Genomic DNA, 17454 nt, shown 5'->3' on the forward strand with positions numbered 1-17454 from the left:
AAGAGATGGAAAAAAGGAAGAGATGGGGCAGATGAGGAGAGGGATAAAAAGAGGGGGGAGAGAAAGTAGCAGAGGGAGGTCATTGCCGGTGCTGAAATCAGAGACTGGAAGTGAAGAGCTGTGAGAATAAAAGCAATTTGCATCACTGCTCCACTGAGTTTTCCAACGCCTTTCATTTACCCCCTCGAAAAACCCTCCCACACCCCCATCCCTTCCAGCAAACTCCCCACACCATTCCACAGCTCTCCAATGGAAAACTGGCTTCAAGGGTAGTGGGAAGAAAGAGATATATAACCAGTACATATAACCAGTTTAGTCATCCACTTTCTGATCCCTCTCTCTTTTCTCTCTCCCAGTAGACCTGTGCCTCCATTTTCCCTCCTCTATCCTCGTACTTCTCCCATCACACCTCATTACTGCTCACATTTTTCATAACCTTTCTCTTGATTTTCTCAGTCTTTTCCTCACTTTCTTTTCCTCCTCTCCTCTGTCTCATCTTTCACTTCATCCTCTTCCTTTTTGTCTGTTCCCATTTCAAGAAACTGTCCTTTCAGGAAAAAGGGAGCATCAGTCATTTGTTCAAATGCTTAACATGACCCTTGTTCATGTTTATCTGCAGGACCTCTTGCTGCTATGTATATTATGACTCCTGCCTGTCAGGAGTGAATGTACATCTAATATTCATTCTCCTTAGCTCTGTTTTGCTCTCCGCCAATTCTTGAAACATTGATTGACTGCCGTCTGGTGTTAGTGGGTTTATCGGAGGTTTGTTCACTGAAATCAGCTTCCTGCTGCTGAAAACAGCGATATGAGAGCAGTAAAGTGAACCAAAACAGTAAAACCAGATGTGGAGCTGTAGATATGGGGGACAATTTTATTTGTTTCCATCACAACAAGCATCCCCTTTCACAGTACGCAGAGTGATTTGATTCATTGTTATTATGAGAATATTGTTTATAGTTGTTTTAACTAAGTCGTTTTTGTGCCTAAACCCAGCAAAAATTAAACATAATGGCAGGTCAGAAAAAGCTTTTTTGGAAGTTAATGACTTAATAGATATACAAGTAGGGCTAGTAACACATGTCCAGCAATATAACTCTAATATTAGTTCTTCAAGCTGTTGAGAAGAGAAGAGCACACGAAGAGAAGCCGTGTGGTGCAGGGGCAGGGAAGGGATGTGAAGGGTTAGTGGACAGGGCAGCTCGCAGGATGAGTGGGGTTGATGAGGTCAGAGTGGGCAGCTGGAACATCTTATTTTGTTTTGATTTCCAATAGTTTTTTGTTCTCCACAAGTTCATACTGATCTTTGCTTCTGAAAAACACTCAACATAAGGAAGTTGGATTTTTTTGTTTTTCTATAATTCTTGGAAAGTGATTCTACACATAGAGGCTGAGATTGTATTCAAGGTCAATGTGTAGCACAGCCAAGGCCTGACAAATGTTTTAATTCCCAGCAGCGGAAAGCATGTGATTTGTTATTCATTTGAGCAATGTGAGATGCTTACTTACTAACACTTTTGGCATTCATGAGTCTCCCTGGCAGTCAAATCAACTCGAACTGTAATATCCATGGCATGAAATGCCAATATGAGATTTTGCACAATTTGGCTGCCTGAAGGGCTGACTGACCAAGCATATACTGCAGCATTGTCTGAAATCTTTACCTCCGTCTGAGAAATCTGCCCACACTCTGGCTGTAACACGTGCCCTTTCAGTGATGAAACACAAACTTGAAGTTTGCAAGAGTACTTTTGGGAACACATCATCTGCATGGGGCTATAGAGGGTGGGCTGGGCTTTGTCACAGATTGTTTGTTTGATGGAGAAAAATAGAGTTACATAAGCCAGAGCGTTAATTCAATCGTGCCACACAGGTGATCAGGTGATCATCAGTTGACTCCCTGAGTGCCAGTGCCCACCCACTCACATGATAGAGTGGTGCATTTCTCTTACATAGTGACAGTGTGGACAGGAAACTAGGGGAGAGAAATGGGGAACGACAAGCAGTTATGTGGCACATGCACATGAAGTAGTCACTTTAAACTTAATACATTTAACTGTTCTGTATTACAAATATTTTACGAAGTAAATGCATTCAACACATTTGTTAGACATCAAGGACACACACACTTAATGTTGGTGAATAACACTCAATGTAAACAGAAACTTTACAGCAAAACTCCACAGAGAAACTTTCAGTAAAACTCTACCTCACTTGAAAAAGGTGACTCTTACAGCAATCAATTTTCCTCATTCAATGTGTTCTTCAGTAAAAAGGCTATACCTTAGACTCTGATTTCTGAGTTTAGTTTTCTGACTGAAATTGAGTGTTAGATGGGAGAAAGTTTTATCAGCCTTCATCAAGCTATGTGATTTAGTCCTCAATAAAAGGGGCCAGAATAACTCAGCAGCCGAGGCGACCTGAGCTGAACTCAAACAACTTTAGAGGACAGTTTGGTCTAAATATTACATTTGCCAGTACAACTCAATATTGCAGTGTGTAAACTCTATTTCTGCTTTGCAACATTGTGTTGTTGTGTTGAAAAAACAACTTGGCTATAGCTGCAGTCAAAAAGTTTACATCTGGCACAACAATAATGTCTCATTTTCCATAACAGTGCTAGACTGCCCAAAAAGGCTTTCACTAAGGACGGCTAAAGTTGTTAATTCATGTTTCACTTTCCACATTTAAACAATTAGTTTAAATATCAATTGCAGGCTCATATTGAGAACAATATGCTATTATATTAGACTTAAATCTGGTCCTTATGACTACTTGAGGCTTGTGGCTTGGGGTATGATGACTTAATATGACGAGCAGGTCAAAGTGGAGTGGCAAATAATTGTAGCCTATTCAATTTGCCTATCACTTGCTCAGATAGGTACAAGCTATTGTAGAGTGGTGATGAGAGTACCTCTCTCAGTACGGCAGTATATGCCGGCGGCAGGCCAGGTGAGCAGTCAGCACACTGTAGAAAAGACCTTACATTATCAGATTCTCCCCTAGCAGGTGAGCACACTCGTTCAGGCTTTTGATGGTGTTGTCGTATATGGTGCATGTGTCAATGTGTTGAGCAGCAGTATCGACTGTGCTTTGTAAATGTTTTGTTTTGTTGCCTTTATTAAAATCCAATGCATATGCAGATAAAGGGAAATAATGTATGATATAATAAAAACAAATGGGTAAAAGAAGAAAAACCTAAACCTACAGAACCTATGTATTCAACTTTTTTTGTTTGTTTGTTTTGTTTCTTGTCAGGGAGTGTAACTTTCAGTTATATAAATTATACTTTTGGATTAAACGATTTGAGAACAGAGAGTAATAGTTGCAGATATGCACAATGCTGATCATAGAGTTTGATTATTTGATGAATTGACTGACTGACTAATAAATAAATTGAATATTCTGTGTGTTTGACAAGATCAGTAAGAAATGTATTTAACAATAAGAAATCATCAAAATGAGGAAACATTAACACAGTAGGAAGCATGCTGTGGAACTGGAAATTAGTTATAATGGATTCTCACATTCTGTAGTAGCTTCGAGTGTGAGGGTATAATGATCACTTTGTATTGTCCTCTCCTTGGCAGCTTGGCAGCACAGCATATTCTGCACTCATAAATTCAACATAATTCTTCCTGTATCACTCTCTGTCGCCTTTCCTTTCTCTTTCCATCTCTCTCCCACTCTTTTTCTCTCTCCAACGTAGTTTATGTAGTGATGCTCATTATGACTGTTGTTATGACAGCCTCCCTTGCACCTACATGCGTGCAGCCACTGCAGTTATTCCGGTGATTTACAACCTCCTCCTCCCACAGAGATAGAAAAAAGAGGCACACTATAGCTGTCTTTGAGGAGAGCTTTATGTTCACAGTAAACTTGCCACAGTGGCACCTCCACAGGGCCCGTCCCACAAAGCAAACCACAACTTCCTCAAGTAGATAGGCCTACAATAATTGGCTCTCAGGGATGGCAATGGAAACATTCACTCAGTTTAATAACTACACCCCACGCCACATAACATCCTCCTTACTCCTTTGTGACTGTCAGTTTTTCATGTCAATTTAAGGGTAATTCAGATTCAAAAAGTGAACTCTGTAGTTGGGGGACTTGTGCATATGCCAGAATGGCTGAGGGCCTCTACAAATGAAGCTTATAATGAGTGCTAGCGCCACTCATGATGTAATACACAAGATCATGACTCTTGTTATCTAATCCCTGCTGTTACATATTGCAAAGGGTTCTACTATATAATGACGAGAAAGCCTGTACAATCCAAAGTGCAAGGTGAAAATCACATTGTTTTGTCTGCCTCTCTTCAGCCAGAGAAAACACACACACACACACACATATTTATACAGTATAGTAAAGCAGCTGTGTCAACCCACATACATAAGATGTATTGTTACATACATGTACACTTACAGGAGACAGTCATACTGTTTAAATATGTTGTGCATGTATAATTTCTTAATGTAGTATCTATGGATGGGATGAAACAGACTGCAGATGTCAATTTCAATGTCCAGATTACTAACAAGATAAGAAGAGATATTGTGTGTGTGTGTGTGTGTGTGTGTGTGTGTGTGTGTGTGTGTGTGTGTGCACAAGAAAGCAAATTAGAGAAACCTCCCTAATGTTTAACACATCACAGTAAACCCTTCCACTTGATGGTCTTTATTGATGAGATAGTCTAGGAGGAAGACATGGCAAAAAGCATCTCTTCAGCCACACGTGCTGTGGTGCAAAGCGTGCCAGAGAGAGCAGAGTGTGAGCTGTTACATAACCGCCAACCAGGGATGGAAGTGTTGGGAAAGCAGCACGTGCAGCCAGGGATTGGTGCAAGTGAAAAGCCCCTCAAATATTAGACCTCTACAGTTATTTTATTGTTGTTTTTCTTACTGCCTTGAAGTCATCACGGATTCTACTATTCACATGTTTTTATGGTGGATGCCTCATTTTTTTTGTCAGTTTCAAGTCTCTGCAAACCAAAACTATCCTAAATAAGGCATTCTAGTGTTGCTTCCTTATATGAGAAAAAGCAATCCCATACAGTTTTTGACCCTGGATTGACTCAGATCTTTCTATTCCAATTCCAAGTCAAATTATTGTGCTGAACGCTGGGATTGCCACTATGTCTTTGAAAAACTAAGTTCTCAAACTCGCGGTTGTCAGCACCCCAAGCCGAATAAGGTACAAACAAAAACAACATGACAAAACCCATTTGAGTCAAACAAGTACGTCACTGAGGAAAGCTGCTCCCGTTTCCCTGACTCCATCCAGTCAATATCCAAGCCCCCCGTCCCCAAGGTGCTGTGGGATGTCAGATCTCTAGCCGACGGACATATTCAAAAATGCATGTTTAGCCTCTTTGCCAGGAAGCGGATGTGCCAGTCATGACAAAAAGATGCCTGAGACAGCAAGTTTATTTAACTTAGTTTTTCATGGATGATTGGTAGACTCCCTACTTCAGTGAGCTATACATGAGCATCTGACTGCTGGCTTGACTGTTTTATTGTGTCCTAGATTTACCATCTGGGATTTTTACTGCAACTGATAAAACTTCCTCTGTTTGTTTATAAATTATTAACCTACTGTATGTGTTTCAGCTTTTGAGTGTATGCATGTGTCTGATATCATAACAGTAGAATCTCTATCGTTGTCTGGTGTAATCCGGAATTTAATTGCAATCGATGCTCTAAATTTTAATTTGAGTTTTCTTTTGCACAAAGTTATGTTCAAATTGTGTATTTCTCACCAAAAGAACATTATGTGTATTCTAGATGCCTAACAAATTTGTTAAATGCATTTTCTCCCTCATAAAACCTTTGCAGAGCTGCTTTCTTTTAATATTTTTAAAACCTGCATTGTTTACATCCATATTTTGTAGCTAGTTTTCTTTTTCCACTTTTTTTTTTCTAGTGCAAGGTGCTACCAACAATGGATCAGCAAAATAGCATGAAAATATAAGAAGGAATGTGCATTGCATCACCCACATTTATATGTGCATAGATGTGCAACCTCGCATGCAAGAGATACAAATAAAATTTGAATCTGCTTATAAAAACATTGCTTTATAGAATAACTAGCGGTAAACACTCTACAGGGTACTTTTAAGTGTCCAAATAAAATATGTACAGGCTTAGCTCAGTACACTGTTGCAAGGACAAGCTTCTTTTATATCTTTCCCATGGCTAACAAGAAATAAATAAAGAATATTGCTCATGTTGTTCATATAAATACATTTCTCCTTTTTAAGAAATGTACATATTATATACAACACACTTTAATGTCTGATTTACACATATACAGTCCCTCAAAGGCTATTTGCTGTCTAAAGCACATAGGACATATTTTGCAAAAGATTTTTGAAGTTGCTCAGAGATTATTTTCATTTGTCTGGAACATGTGGTCTCTCTTACTGTCTTTCTCTTCTCACACATGTATGCATGCACAAACTTACAAGCACACACAATACACCAATTGAGCAAGCCACGCACATATGCTATACCCTTTTATCATATATTAACAGACCCAAACTGTCAAACACACTCACCAAACCCTTACCATCTGTCTCACTGTCTCTGTTCCCCTTTCTGACACATACACACTCTTTCACACTGTCTGTCTTAACCTCATGTTTCTATGAACAGAAGGAATTCCCCATTGCTTTGTACTGAGAGTTTTTTGGCCTGTACTTCTACTGCTTTTAAGCGAACTTCATCCAATATTGAAGCCCAGTCTGGTCTAATCTGAGAGCTTGTTGTGGAAAAGTATTAGAGTAGCTGTGTAAAATGGTTGCTTTTTGAAGTAACTGTCTCTTCTCCCTCTTTTCTCTCCATATCCATCTCTCTTCCTCTGTCTCCTGGATGCTTTCCCTTCTGTTTTTCTGGCTCTTCCCCTCTCTGTCCTCCTTTGCTCCCTCTGTGCACTTACAGGACTATACATTGACAATGTACTTCCAGCAGGCCTGGCGAGACAAGCGGCTGTCCTACTCTGAGATTCCCCTCAACCTGACCTTAGATAACCGGGTGGCTGACCAGCTCTGGGTACCTGACACCTACTTCCTCAATGACAAGAAATCGTTTGTCCATGGTGTCACAGTGAAAAATAGAATGATCCGACTGCACCCGGACGGTACAGTACTGTACGGTCTAAGGTGAGATTTCAACCTCTTAAAATAACTCTTCACTACACAACAAGACTGCAGGGTTTGATATTTACATTTGTAAATAACCAAAAGAAAAACATGCTGGGGGAGTACGGCAACAGGGAGTACAGCAACAGGGAGTACAGCAACAGATAATGATAGAGTGTGCTTCCAAAATTGTAGTAATTTCCACTTCATGTTGTCAAACACTTCACACTTAATCTTTTGTCAGTATACTTTCTTTCCAAAAATCAAACAACCTGGGAGGGAAAAAAAAATCTAACTTCTCTCAACTTATAACAATGATTGCCGCATTGGACTCAGTCAGTAATTACTTCATTAGAGCTAGATGAAGAAAATTATTGATGTAAGGTGCAATATTGCCCCTAAGTGAAAATTATAATGTTGATGAAATGACCTACTTGTGTCCTCATTTACAGGATATGTGCACATCACCAAGTAAAAGCTTCTGTAGCACTGAATTAAACTATTTTTTTAAAGTCTTTGCATAATTTACATGACCAAGAGTATTAAATATAGTATATACAATATATAATATAGCATATGTAGCAAAAACCTTAGAGTCCAACTGAAATTAAATTGCAAGTTTGTTTTTTTGTTTGTTTTGTGTTTTACTACTTCATATCCATATATCTTCTCTGTCAATCACATTTTCTCCTTTGAGAGCTTTTCTTTTCATACATTCAATCAAATTGTTTCATTGTAAACCGTATTTGCATAAAGAAGAAACATCATCCTTCTATCAGTGGCAGACAGTCTCACTGACTGACAGCCAGAAAGCAGTCTGCTGCACAACCCAACACAAGAGCCATAGACTTTGAACCACAACCCCTCCTCCTTATCTAACTTACAGACATGGACACATTTGTGTTGCATCTTGGTTTGCTGAATGAGCGAACATATAAATATCCACCAAGGAAAATAGGTAGCTAGATAACTAATTAGCTTGTCAGCTGGAGCACTTTAAAGAGCTTAAAAAACAAAGCTGACATTTTACCAGAGAACCTTTTTCTTCCTTTCAAAACAAAAAACAAAAAAAACAAAAAAACTAATTATAAACACTGACATTTTAAGACAGCAAAATGGGATCACAATTTAGATTTCAATTGGACTTTGAATGTAATCTTGTCAGATGACTGAGACAACCATTCATCTTAGTCATTGCTTCCTATCCAAAGAACAATAAAAGAGCATATGGTTGCAATTTTGTGATAATGTAAATGAGTTTCTCAGCTTTCAGCATTTAGTGAGTTTGTTGACATCTTCACAGCTACTTTTACATCAGGTTTGATCTTTTTTTTTTTGTAAACATTTTTCGGGGACAACACTTCACTTGATATTCTGAACATTTCCCCATGCTGAGACTTTTGCATATTTGATATGTTAATATGACATGTCCCACCTGTTTTCCAATCGCCAAAAACAAACCCCTCATTGTACCATATAAATTGATTGACCATTCCACTGAGTTTCAACCTCTCAAAGTTAACATGATGACAGTGCATTTCTCACACCTCACTGATGTCTCATCAGTTCATTTTGCAAGTAGGCTTCTGATGCCCAAACTCCATAAAAAGTTATTGAAAACCATAACATCTTAATGGCCATCATGGCAGCACATAGGCACTGATGTGGGAGAGTGAAATTAAATAGAGAGGGAGATAGACAATGAGACAAAGAAGGAGGGAGAGGCGTGTCTTGCCGATATTGCTCTCGTTGGTTTTCTCCATCAATGTTGTCTGTCTTCCGTACTCACTCACTGCCCTATTACAGTATTCAGCATGTTCTACAAAAGGTTTCATTATGTTTCTTTTGCTGCTGTCATCTCCACCAAACAAACATGTTGGAAGTAACTGTATGTGTTGAGGTAGTTCTGATTGTTGGTGGATGTGATGAATAAAAAATGTTAAATGGCTGCATTTATATAGTGCTTTTATCCAATGCACTTTACAATGTTTCTGCTGGTCATTCACCCATTCACACTCACATTCATGCACACACTCACACACTGATGGCAGTAAGCTACCATACAGGGTGCTGGCACAATCATCAGGAGCAATTTGGGGTCAGTATCTTGCCCAAGGATATTTCGACATGCAGACAGGAAGGGTCAGGGATTGAACAACCGACCTTCTGAATGGTGGACAACCTGTTCTACCTCCTGAGCCACAGCTGCCTGATGAATGCAGCAGGATGAGAGGGGGAGGAGAGAGAAGAGCAATCAAATTCTGTAGAGATGGAGAAAAGCCGTATATAAAGAAAGCGACAAGTATTAAGGAGGGAAAATAAGTGCAGCGGAAAATCCAGTGGGCAGCTACTTGCCCTCTAAACATTACTAAAATCCTAATCTCTTTCTCAGTCACAATTTACTTTTCATGGAACAAGTGCTGAGACCTTGAGATTGTTTTTTTAAAAAGAAAGCTTTCAGAATGATACTGTTTTATATTCCAGAATTTCTCTCTCAAAAAAAAAATCATAACCACTAGGGGACTTTTCTGTCAAACAAAGACACAGTAATTGGATCCTTACTGTATTGTTGCAATTTTTTGTATTCTTATTAATTTAAAATCATTGACAGACACTTCATTGAATGAGGAAGCTAAATATTACATATCAGATTTTATATATTCCACTATATTCAAACCAAAATCTGTAACAATTCTAAACATACTCCTATCAATGTCCCAATGTGACATCAATGTGACATCTAGTATCACTGCAACCCATTGTGTTGAAGTGCTTCTCCATGCTTCAGAGTGAATTTGCTCATTGGCTGGACAAAAACACATAGAAGAAAGCTAGAGAGGCACCAGAAGATTGTGATGGTCAGATCATACTGAAATAGAACTCAAATAGTACGACTCATCCCTGCATCAGGTCGTTTGAGTTAAAAATGATAATCTACAGTATCAACCCCACCACTGAATTCAATATGCAAATGAAAAATCCATAATCACTTGGAATAGGGTTTTGAACATTTCCCAAGCACAGCAGACGTTGTGACACAAAGTCAGTGCAAATATTACTTTGGATGTAGTAGGATTAGATTGAAACTGGGAGAAGAAATCCATCACCCTTGACACTCAATATCATGTAAGTAGGATGACCAGATTTTTACAAATCCTAAATTGGGTCATGGGATCTTGCACATGTCAGTGAGTGCACTCATATCCAGGCAGCACATGCAGATACAGCATATTACTGTTCCCTGAAAGCCTAATGCAAATTATGCAGTTATTTAATTTATTATGCCAATTAATTAGAGTAGACTACATGAAAGTTTAATGGTCCCTGTGACTGAAATTGAGCCAATTCAGAAGCCAGTAGTAAAACCAAAGAAAATGAAGTATGATCAATAATAGGGGTTATGCAAATGATAATTCCTATACTCTGATATGGGAAGGATACATATATGAATAAAATATTTGAAATCATGAATACATATTTCAGTATCCTAAGTCAGAGCCAAAGTTGGTGTTCAGTTGTGACAGTTCTCTTTACTGACATGCAGCTCAGCACAACAGCTAATCTCACATCCAAAATGCACTAATGCAACTGACATTTCCATATAAGGATCAACTCTTGTAGCAGAACACTCAACATTAGTGTCCCAACAGTAATACTTTGTCACTCATTACACAATGACCTAAAAAACACTAACAGCAGTTAGCATTACAATATCTTTGAAGTATTTATTCATTTATTTTGCATAAACCAAGATTCCATTACAACAAGAAGCATGGCACTTCTTTATTGCATGGGTTATGCTATGTTACAGTATACAGTATGTCAGAAATGAATCACAAATGCTGTAATATGCTTCACTAGGCTTTTTTTTTTGTTGCCATTTTTGCATCAAGTGATACCATTCTTCTGCATTAGTGTCGATGACAAAAAAAAAACAAAAAAAAAAACATTTGTGACAAAGCCATCTAGTGGCTGTTGGAATTATGACTTTATACAGTAGAGCCACAAAGTCTGCAGGAAGGAGGTTGGGGGAAATTGGATGGGTCAACAAAACTTCTTTAACATGGGGGGCTGTTTGTTTCCTATTTCCTACCAATAGTCAATGTTAGTTTTCTTTCAACCATGACCAGGCTTGTTCCCTAATCTTAACTAAATTGTTATTATTGTAACCATGGCAACATAGGTCCCTTTACCTAAAAAAAGTAGCAATGTTAACCCAAACTATGATCCTGACCAAGTGGTTTTTGTACCTAAGACTAATCAAACCTTAACCATAGTGGTGAAAGATCAGAGCATGGTTTTGTTTTTGAAACTGTGATTTGTAATGTTTCGGAAAATACTGACAAACAATATCAGCCTGGCAATAGTGGCATCAGATCAGAAACTAAGAGTGTAATTATCTTTTGTCTATCATGACAAAATTCTGAAGTTACTAGGTGAGTATAATAAGAAAACAAAGGTTTGCCCCTAGAATCACTTCTTGTGACCTGTGGTCTATACTGATGCTAATAGTAATCTGTGCATCAAAGTTAATAGTTCATTTGTCACAGAAATACAATATGGATACATTAATGAGGAAATAGTGGCCACATTATCTGTATACACAAACAGTCTGTGGAAAGGAGATTCTTCTCATTCAGGCTGTTTATTGGAAATGAAATTGGATGCAGCGAATCCATAGATGCTGATAATAGAGGAAGCCAGACACAGAGAATGTACAAACAGCTGATGAATATTCAGACACGCACTTACTGTATTTGCCATTGGACTATAAATTCATCCCAGGGATTCATTATGGTGGCTAAAAGGCAAACAGCACCAACCCTTTCTATAGGCTGATACGTATTCATGTGCACACATCTTTTGACACACAAACTGGTGTTATTTTTTTGGCATAAATTGTACCAACCCCACATTGATCTTTAAAACTAAATCCATAATTTCAAAGGCAGACTTTCACCTGTGGGGAAACAACAACAAACAGCAGAAATTGACTTCAGGAAGTATAATAATAATGCAAAAGCAAATGATAACAAACAACAAAAATGCCTGTCTGTATTTCTCAGGCAGGTTAGGTCTGATAAGGCACATATAAAGGAGGGTCTTGCCTTTGTTCTTCATTAGGATTATTCGCTGCTAGATAGGCCTGAATATTCTTTGTTCAACTGACTAGTGTGTTCATTGAGGATTACTGAGCACAACGAGACTGCAGAAACAAAGAGCTTTTCTGTCAAATAGAGTAGAAGAATTAGCATACACAAGTAAGATTTGAGTTAAATAATGATAAAATAATAATAATTTGAACCATACTTTTTATTCATAGTGAAACTTAGAGTGCTACAGTATTAATAACATAGAACACAAAACATAAAGAAAATAGTAATAAGACTTAAAAAAAGGAAGCCTTCCTGAAAATAAAGGTTTTTAGGCCTTTTAGGCTTTTTAAAAAGAGACTAGGGTCTGTGCTACCCTCCGATGGTTTGATTATTATTAAGACTATTCAACAAGCATGGTGGAGCAGAGCAGAAGGCTGGATCCCTAACTGCTGCCGGTAGATCTGGTAGATCTGAGTGTGCGGGTGATGGTTTGTGGTATGATTAGATCCTGCAGATAGGAAGGTGCATTTCCATTGATGGATATGTATGTGAGTAGCAAGACTTTGTAGTCAATCCTGAAGGAGGCAGGGAGCCAGTGCAATGAAAACAGAATTGTTGTTATATGTTTGTGTTTTTGTACTCTCATCAGGATCTTGGCAGCATTGTTCTCAATATACTGGAGCTTCTGGATGCTCAAGTCAGGAATCCCTGTGAGGAGCGCATTGCAGTTGTCCAGTCTTGAGGTGATGGTAGAAAGAGGTTTTGCAACGATGTCTTATACAGTCATCAAAAGTCAGCGGAGGGTCAAACCTAACACCCCGATTAGTGACTGAGGATGAAAGAGGGATTTCCTGGCCGTCAAACGTAAGATGAGGTATGGGGGATGACTGAATCTGGTGTGGAGTGCCAATTAGGAGTTTAACTGGAGGAAATATGTGTTTATCCAGGCTTTTATCCCCTAAAGACAGGTGTTGAGGTATGACATGGCCGCAGAAGGGCTTGGGGCAGTTTCAATGTACAGCTGGGTATCATCAGCATAGCAATGAAAAGACATCCCATGTCTGCTGATGACATGTACAAGGGGGAGCATGGAGAGGGTAAACAGGATGGGGCTGAGAACCGATCCTTGCGGAACACCACAGGTGGGGCTGCCAACTCTCACACATTGACCGTGAGACTCATGCAATTCACACTTTTCACGCTCTCACACCACATGTGCATTTCCTCATGCAGTGAAAAATAAATTCATAACAGATAATGCAGCATACCTAGAGGACATTGATCAGGGGGAAAGTGAGAAATATACACAGCATAGCATCTCTTCCTCTCCTCTCACACTCTGTGTCTCTATTTCTCTGAAATTTTCTTGCGATTCCCAATTATATACTGTTCTTAATGCATTCTTGGTTTTCATAGCAATCTAGAATTCTATACAGACATACTCAATCCTACCGGAAAAATAGGACTGAAGCCACTTAAGTGCAGAGTCTGACAGTCCAATGATGGTGAGGAGGTCCTCTAAGAAGATGGTGTGATCTGCAGTGTCAAATACAGTGCTCAGGTCAAGGAGAATCAGGACCCTGCAGGAGAAGGGGACCCTGCACCAGCTGCCATCAGCAGGTCATTCACAACCCTCAGCAGAGATGTTTCAGTGTTGTCTGCTGAACGAAAACCTGACTGAAATTTTTCAAATAGATTGTTGTGTTTAAGGTGGTCCTGAATCTCAGAAGCAACCACCTTCTCCAACACCTTGGACAGGAAAAGGAGCTTGGAGATAAATCTGTAGTTGGAAAGAACTTCTGGGTCCATTGTGGGCTCCTTGAGGAGGAGACGGAAGACTGTGACCTGACCCTTCAGGCCAGATTTGACACTACCAGTTTAAAGGGAGAGGTTGACACTTTGGGTGATCAGGGGGCTGAGAATGGGGATGTATGATTTGAGCAGAGCTGTGGGAATGGGATCAGGGCACAGGTGCAGGGTTTCATCTTCCTGAGGATTTCCTCAGTGTGGCTCTGTCTGACACAAGTAAAATGGAGTAGAGATGGCAAGCTCCAAGCCAGAGAGTCAATGACAGGAGGAGGCAGAGAGGAAGAACAGGACATCAGATAGCGGATGTTCTTGACCTTGGCTCTAAAAAAGTCAATGAAGCTGGTACATCACTCTTCTGTAGCCTCAACTGGGGAAGATGATTGTGGCTTCAGGAGATGATTTATGGTGGCAAAAAGATGCTTAGGGTTGCCAAGATTGTTATCAATTAGGTTGGAGTGGAACTGTGACCAAGCATCTTTAAGGGACTTTGAATAAGTCCTTTGATGTTGATGGAAGGTCAGTTTATGGACAGCGAGTCCAGAGAGTATGAAAATGTCATTCCAGGACACATCCAGCTGTTTTTATTTTCAGGTCATGAGTGAACCAGAGAACAGAGCATGAAAAAATGACCTCAGGCGTCTTGACAGGGGCATGAGGATCAAAGACACTGCTCAGAGAGCAGTGCCATTAGTTCATCCACTGATGCAGAAGCTGGGCAGGTGATGTGCTGGAGGTCCATAGTCATGATGGCTGGGTCAATGCTTTTCCAGTTCTGAAAAAGCATTTGACGCTTAGGTTTAGTAGGGGGTGACTATATTTTGCATTTTGCCTGGTGTGGAGTAGTGTTGTGATGTTTCCAACAATGACCTTTAAGTTTTTTTTGCTTCCATATTCCCCACTGAAACCACAGTGCAAGCCTTTATGGATGTAACAAGTTATGTTTCTTAAAATCCCAAACTCTTGGCATCGGGGTAAAAACTCCTTGTTGGGTGTAATTAGGAAGCTGCTTAAATTCCGTAGCTGTGTGGCGGTGTAGGACGTCATAATTAAAGCAGTTGCGTCATTTGGGCAGAATTGCAGCGTTGGTAACAGCCACAGTCACCGTCACACAGTGGAGATCATTACAGCAAACATGAGGGGAATTCCAGTTGAAGAAAAACCCCAGTCACTAGAGTCTGTCATTGATAGTGCTGATAGAGAGTGCACAGGAGCAAGACAGGATTTTGTGGCACACCCGAGCTGCCAGGCGGCAGGAAGACACAGCTGCTGTCCTCCGGAGAAAAACAAGTCTTGAAATTTTGGTTGCCATGGTGAATAATAATCAATATCCAGTCGAGTAAACATTTACAGTAAACGACAAACGTTTTGCCTTCAGATTTTAAATAGCATCGATTTTTTTGTTAAATATGAATTTATTGTTACAGCATCCAAGTGATTTGGTGGTATGGGCATCCAACTCCCTATGTTTTCTTGGTAGGGTGTAGGTGGGAAGCAGCTTGCTATGGGGGTTGAGTGCTCTATGAATGCTGTCATTATCTTAAATATCAAGTAATGTGGCTCTAGCACACAGCCCATTTTGTGTCTCTAGATGAAAATGATAGAACTCTGCAGGCAGCCGAATTGATGTAATTCAGATCATTTATCGTATAGTGGCATTACCACTATGTAAAACAATACTCCATTCCAAGTACAGGTCATGCATGAGAAATTTCATTTAAGCCTGCAATAACTGATTTTTTGGCCAGTTTGGAACAAAAAAAAAACATTGACATATCATCATCTTTTAAGCTGATACTTAGTTGAATGTGTTAGTAGCAGATGCCTAGTTACACATCCAGCAGTTAGTGAGCAACATTTCATTTATTTGGAGTTATGTTTCTGGCTACTTGAAGAGCAACTTCATACCCTAATTTGAACTTGAACACGCCCCTTTTACAAATTCAAAAAATACACTCAGACCCAGACACACACTCCTCCCAATTGTCTGCCCCCCCTAATACTCGTACATATAGACCCAAAATGTCTTTTTTACTGGCCAACATAGACAAGCAACTGTAACTTCAGTCATCCTGAGTGTGAAATTTAACCCTCACCGTTTTCTTGTTGTTCTGGGTAACACCACTGGCTTGTCACCTTTTTTTCCCCTTGATCTTAAGGGCAGCATTATTTGATTTTCTTTGGAAGAAGGCAACTGCTCTTGTTTTGGTCTGTCATCAAAGTGTCCCTCAGCAGTCATGAAAAAGTCCTAAGAAACAGGTTCATCACAAAACTCATTCACTGGGTGAAAGACAAAATTTAAAAATTTAAAAATGGAAAGACCTGAGGAAGATTCTTGTTGGGTCAAAACATGACTATTTAAAAAGAAAGTGAAACAAAATAGATGCAAGACCTTCTCTCATCTTGATTTGGTCAAAATATGCATAGACCATGAGTGTGTGACAAACAGTACACACATTTACTTGGCTTGAATCCCAATGACTGCTGGAAACCCTTAAGGCTACTTGGCCCTGATTTGACCTCACAAGTTTCATCCATCCAGGAAGAGAGTCTTTGAGCGCAGTCTGGTAAATATGGAGGGTCACTGCAGGTGATGCAACATATGGGGCTCGGTTGGTGTGGCTGGCAATGTCCTCAGGCAGTAACCAAGCAACCAAGGACCGTACTCAGACTGAGAGAGAAATGCTGCTGTGCATCGTTTGGGGACAAGTGAGAAAGTATGTGAAGGTAAACGGAGAGCCAGACAGCTTCAAACACAATCAGGCACTTACAGACACACACATCCACAGAACGACAGCAACATAACAAACATGCACAGAAGCACAAGTGCACACACATAACCACACACAAACATGCATAACCTTTACCTTTCCCACGCAGTCTTTTCAAAGACTCTGCCACAGGCTCTTGCTCTTGGTTCTACATCACTGACTCCATCTTGACACAGAGATCAGAAAGTTGCCAGAAAGTAACCGGCAATTTACTCCTTGGTTAAACACTTGGAAGCTACAGCCCCATCACCAGCAGCAAATCCATCAGAGAGAAATAAATGCTGACAAAGACTGGGGACAAGAGAGAAAGAAAAGGAGAATCCATCTAACCCTCTTACTCTCAAACAACCTTGCCGTTTCACTCTGGGGGGTGGATAACCCCTGAGGTGTGTAATATGAAACAGCATGTTAATGCTAGAACTCTTCCCTTTGAATTTCTTTATTGCTATTAAAAGGTGCTGTTATGATGGTCCCCCTCTCTGTCTCACCTGACATCCTCTGGCCTTGAATTTTCTCTCATCTCTTCTCTTTTCATCATTTCACTCCTGTGGTCTCTTTTGCCTCACTGCCTTACCTTGTGTGGGTTTTTAGAGAGCCATAAACATCATATGGAAACAGCAAAATAGACAGTTTGTCAGTAAAA

General features: G+C 39.7%; 1 protein-coding gene across 1 annotated transcript in view; it reads left to right on the forward strand.

Annotated features, from left to right (window-relative positions):
• The window catches only part of LOC122996158 (gamma-aminobutyric acid receptor subunit beta-2), a 72689-nt gene that overhangs the window by 24278 nt on the left and 30957 nt on the right, over positions 1-17454 (forward strand). Inside the window, exon 4 of the mRNA XM_044371740.1 lies at positions 6939-7159. Coding sequence (XP_044227675.1) covers positions 6939-7159 — 221 coding nt within the window. The remainder of the gene's footprint in view (positions 1-6938; positions 7160-17454) is intronic.

This window comes from Thunnus albacares, chromosome 13, assembly GCF_914725855.1.
Source record: "Thunnus albacares chromosome 13, fThuAlb1.1, whole genome shotgun sequence".
NCBI classification, from domain to species: Eukaryota; Metazoa; Chordata; class Actinopteri; order Scombriformes; family Scombridae; genus Thunnus; species Thunnus albacares.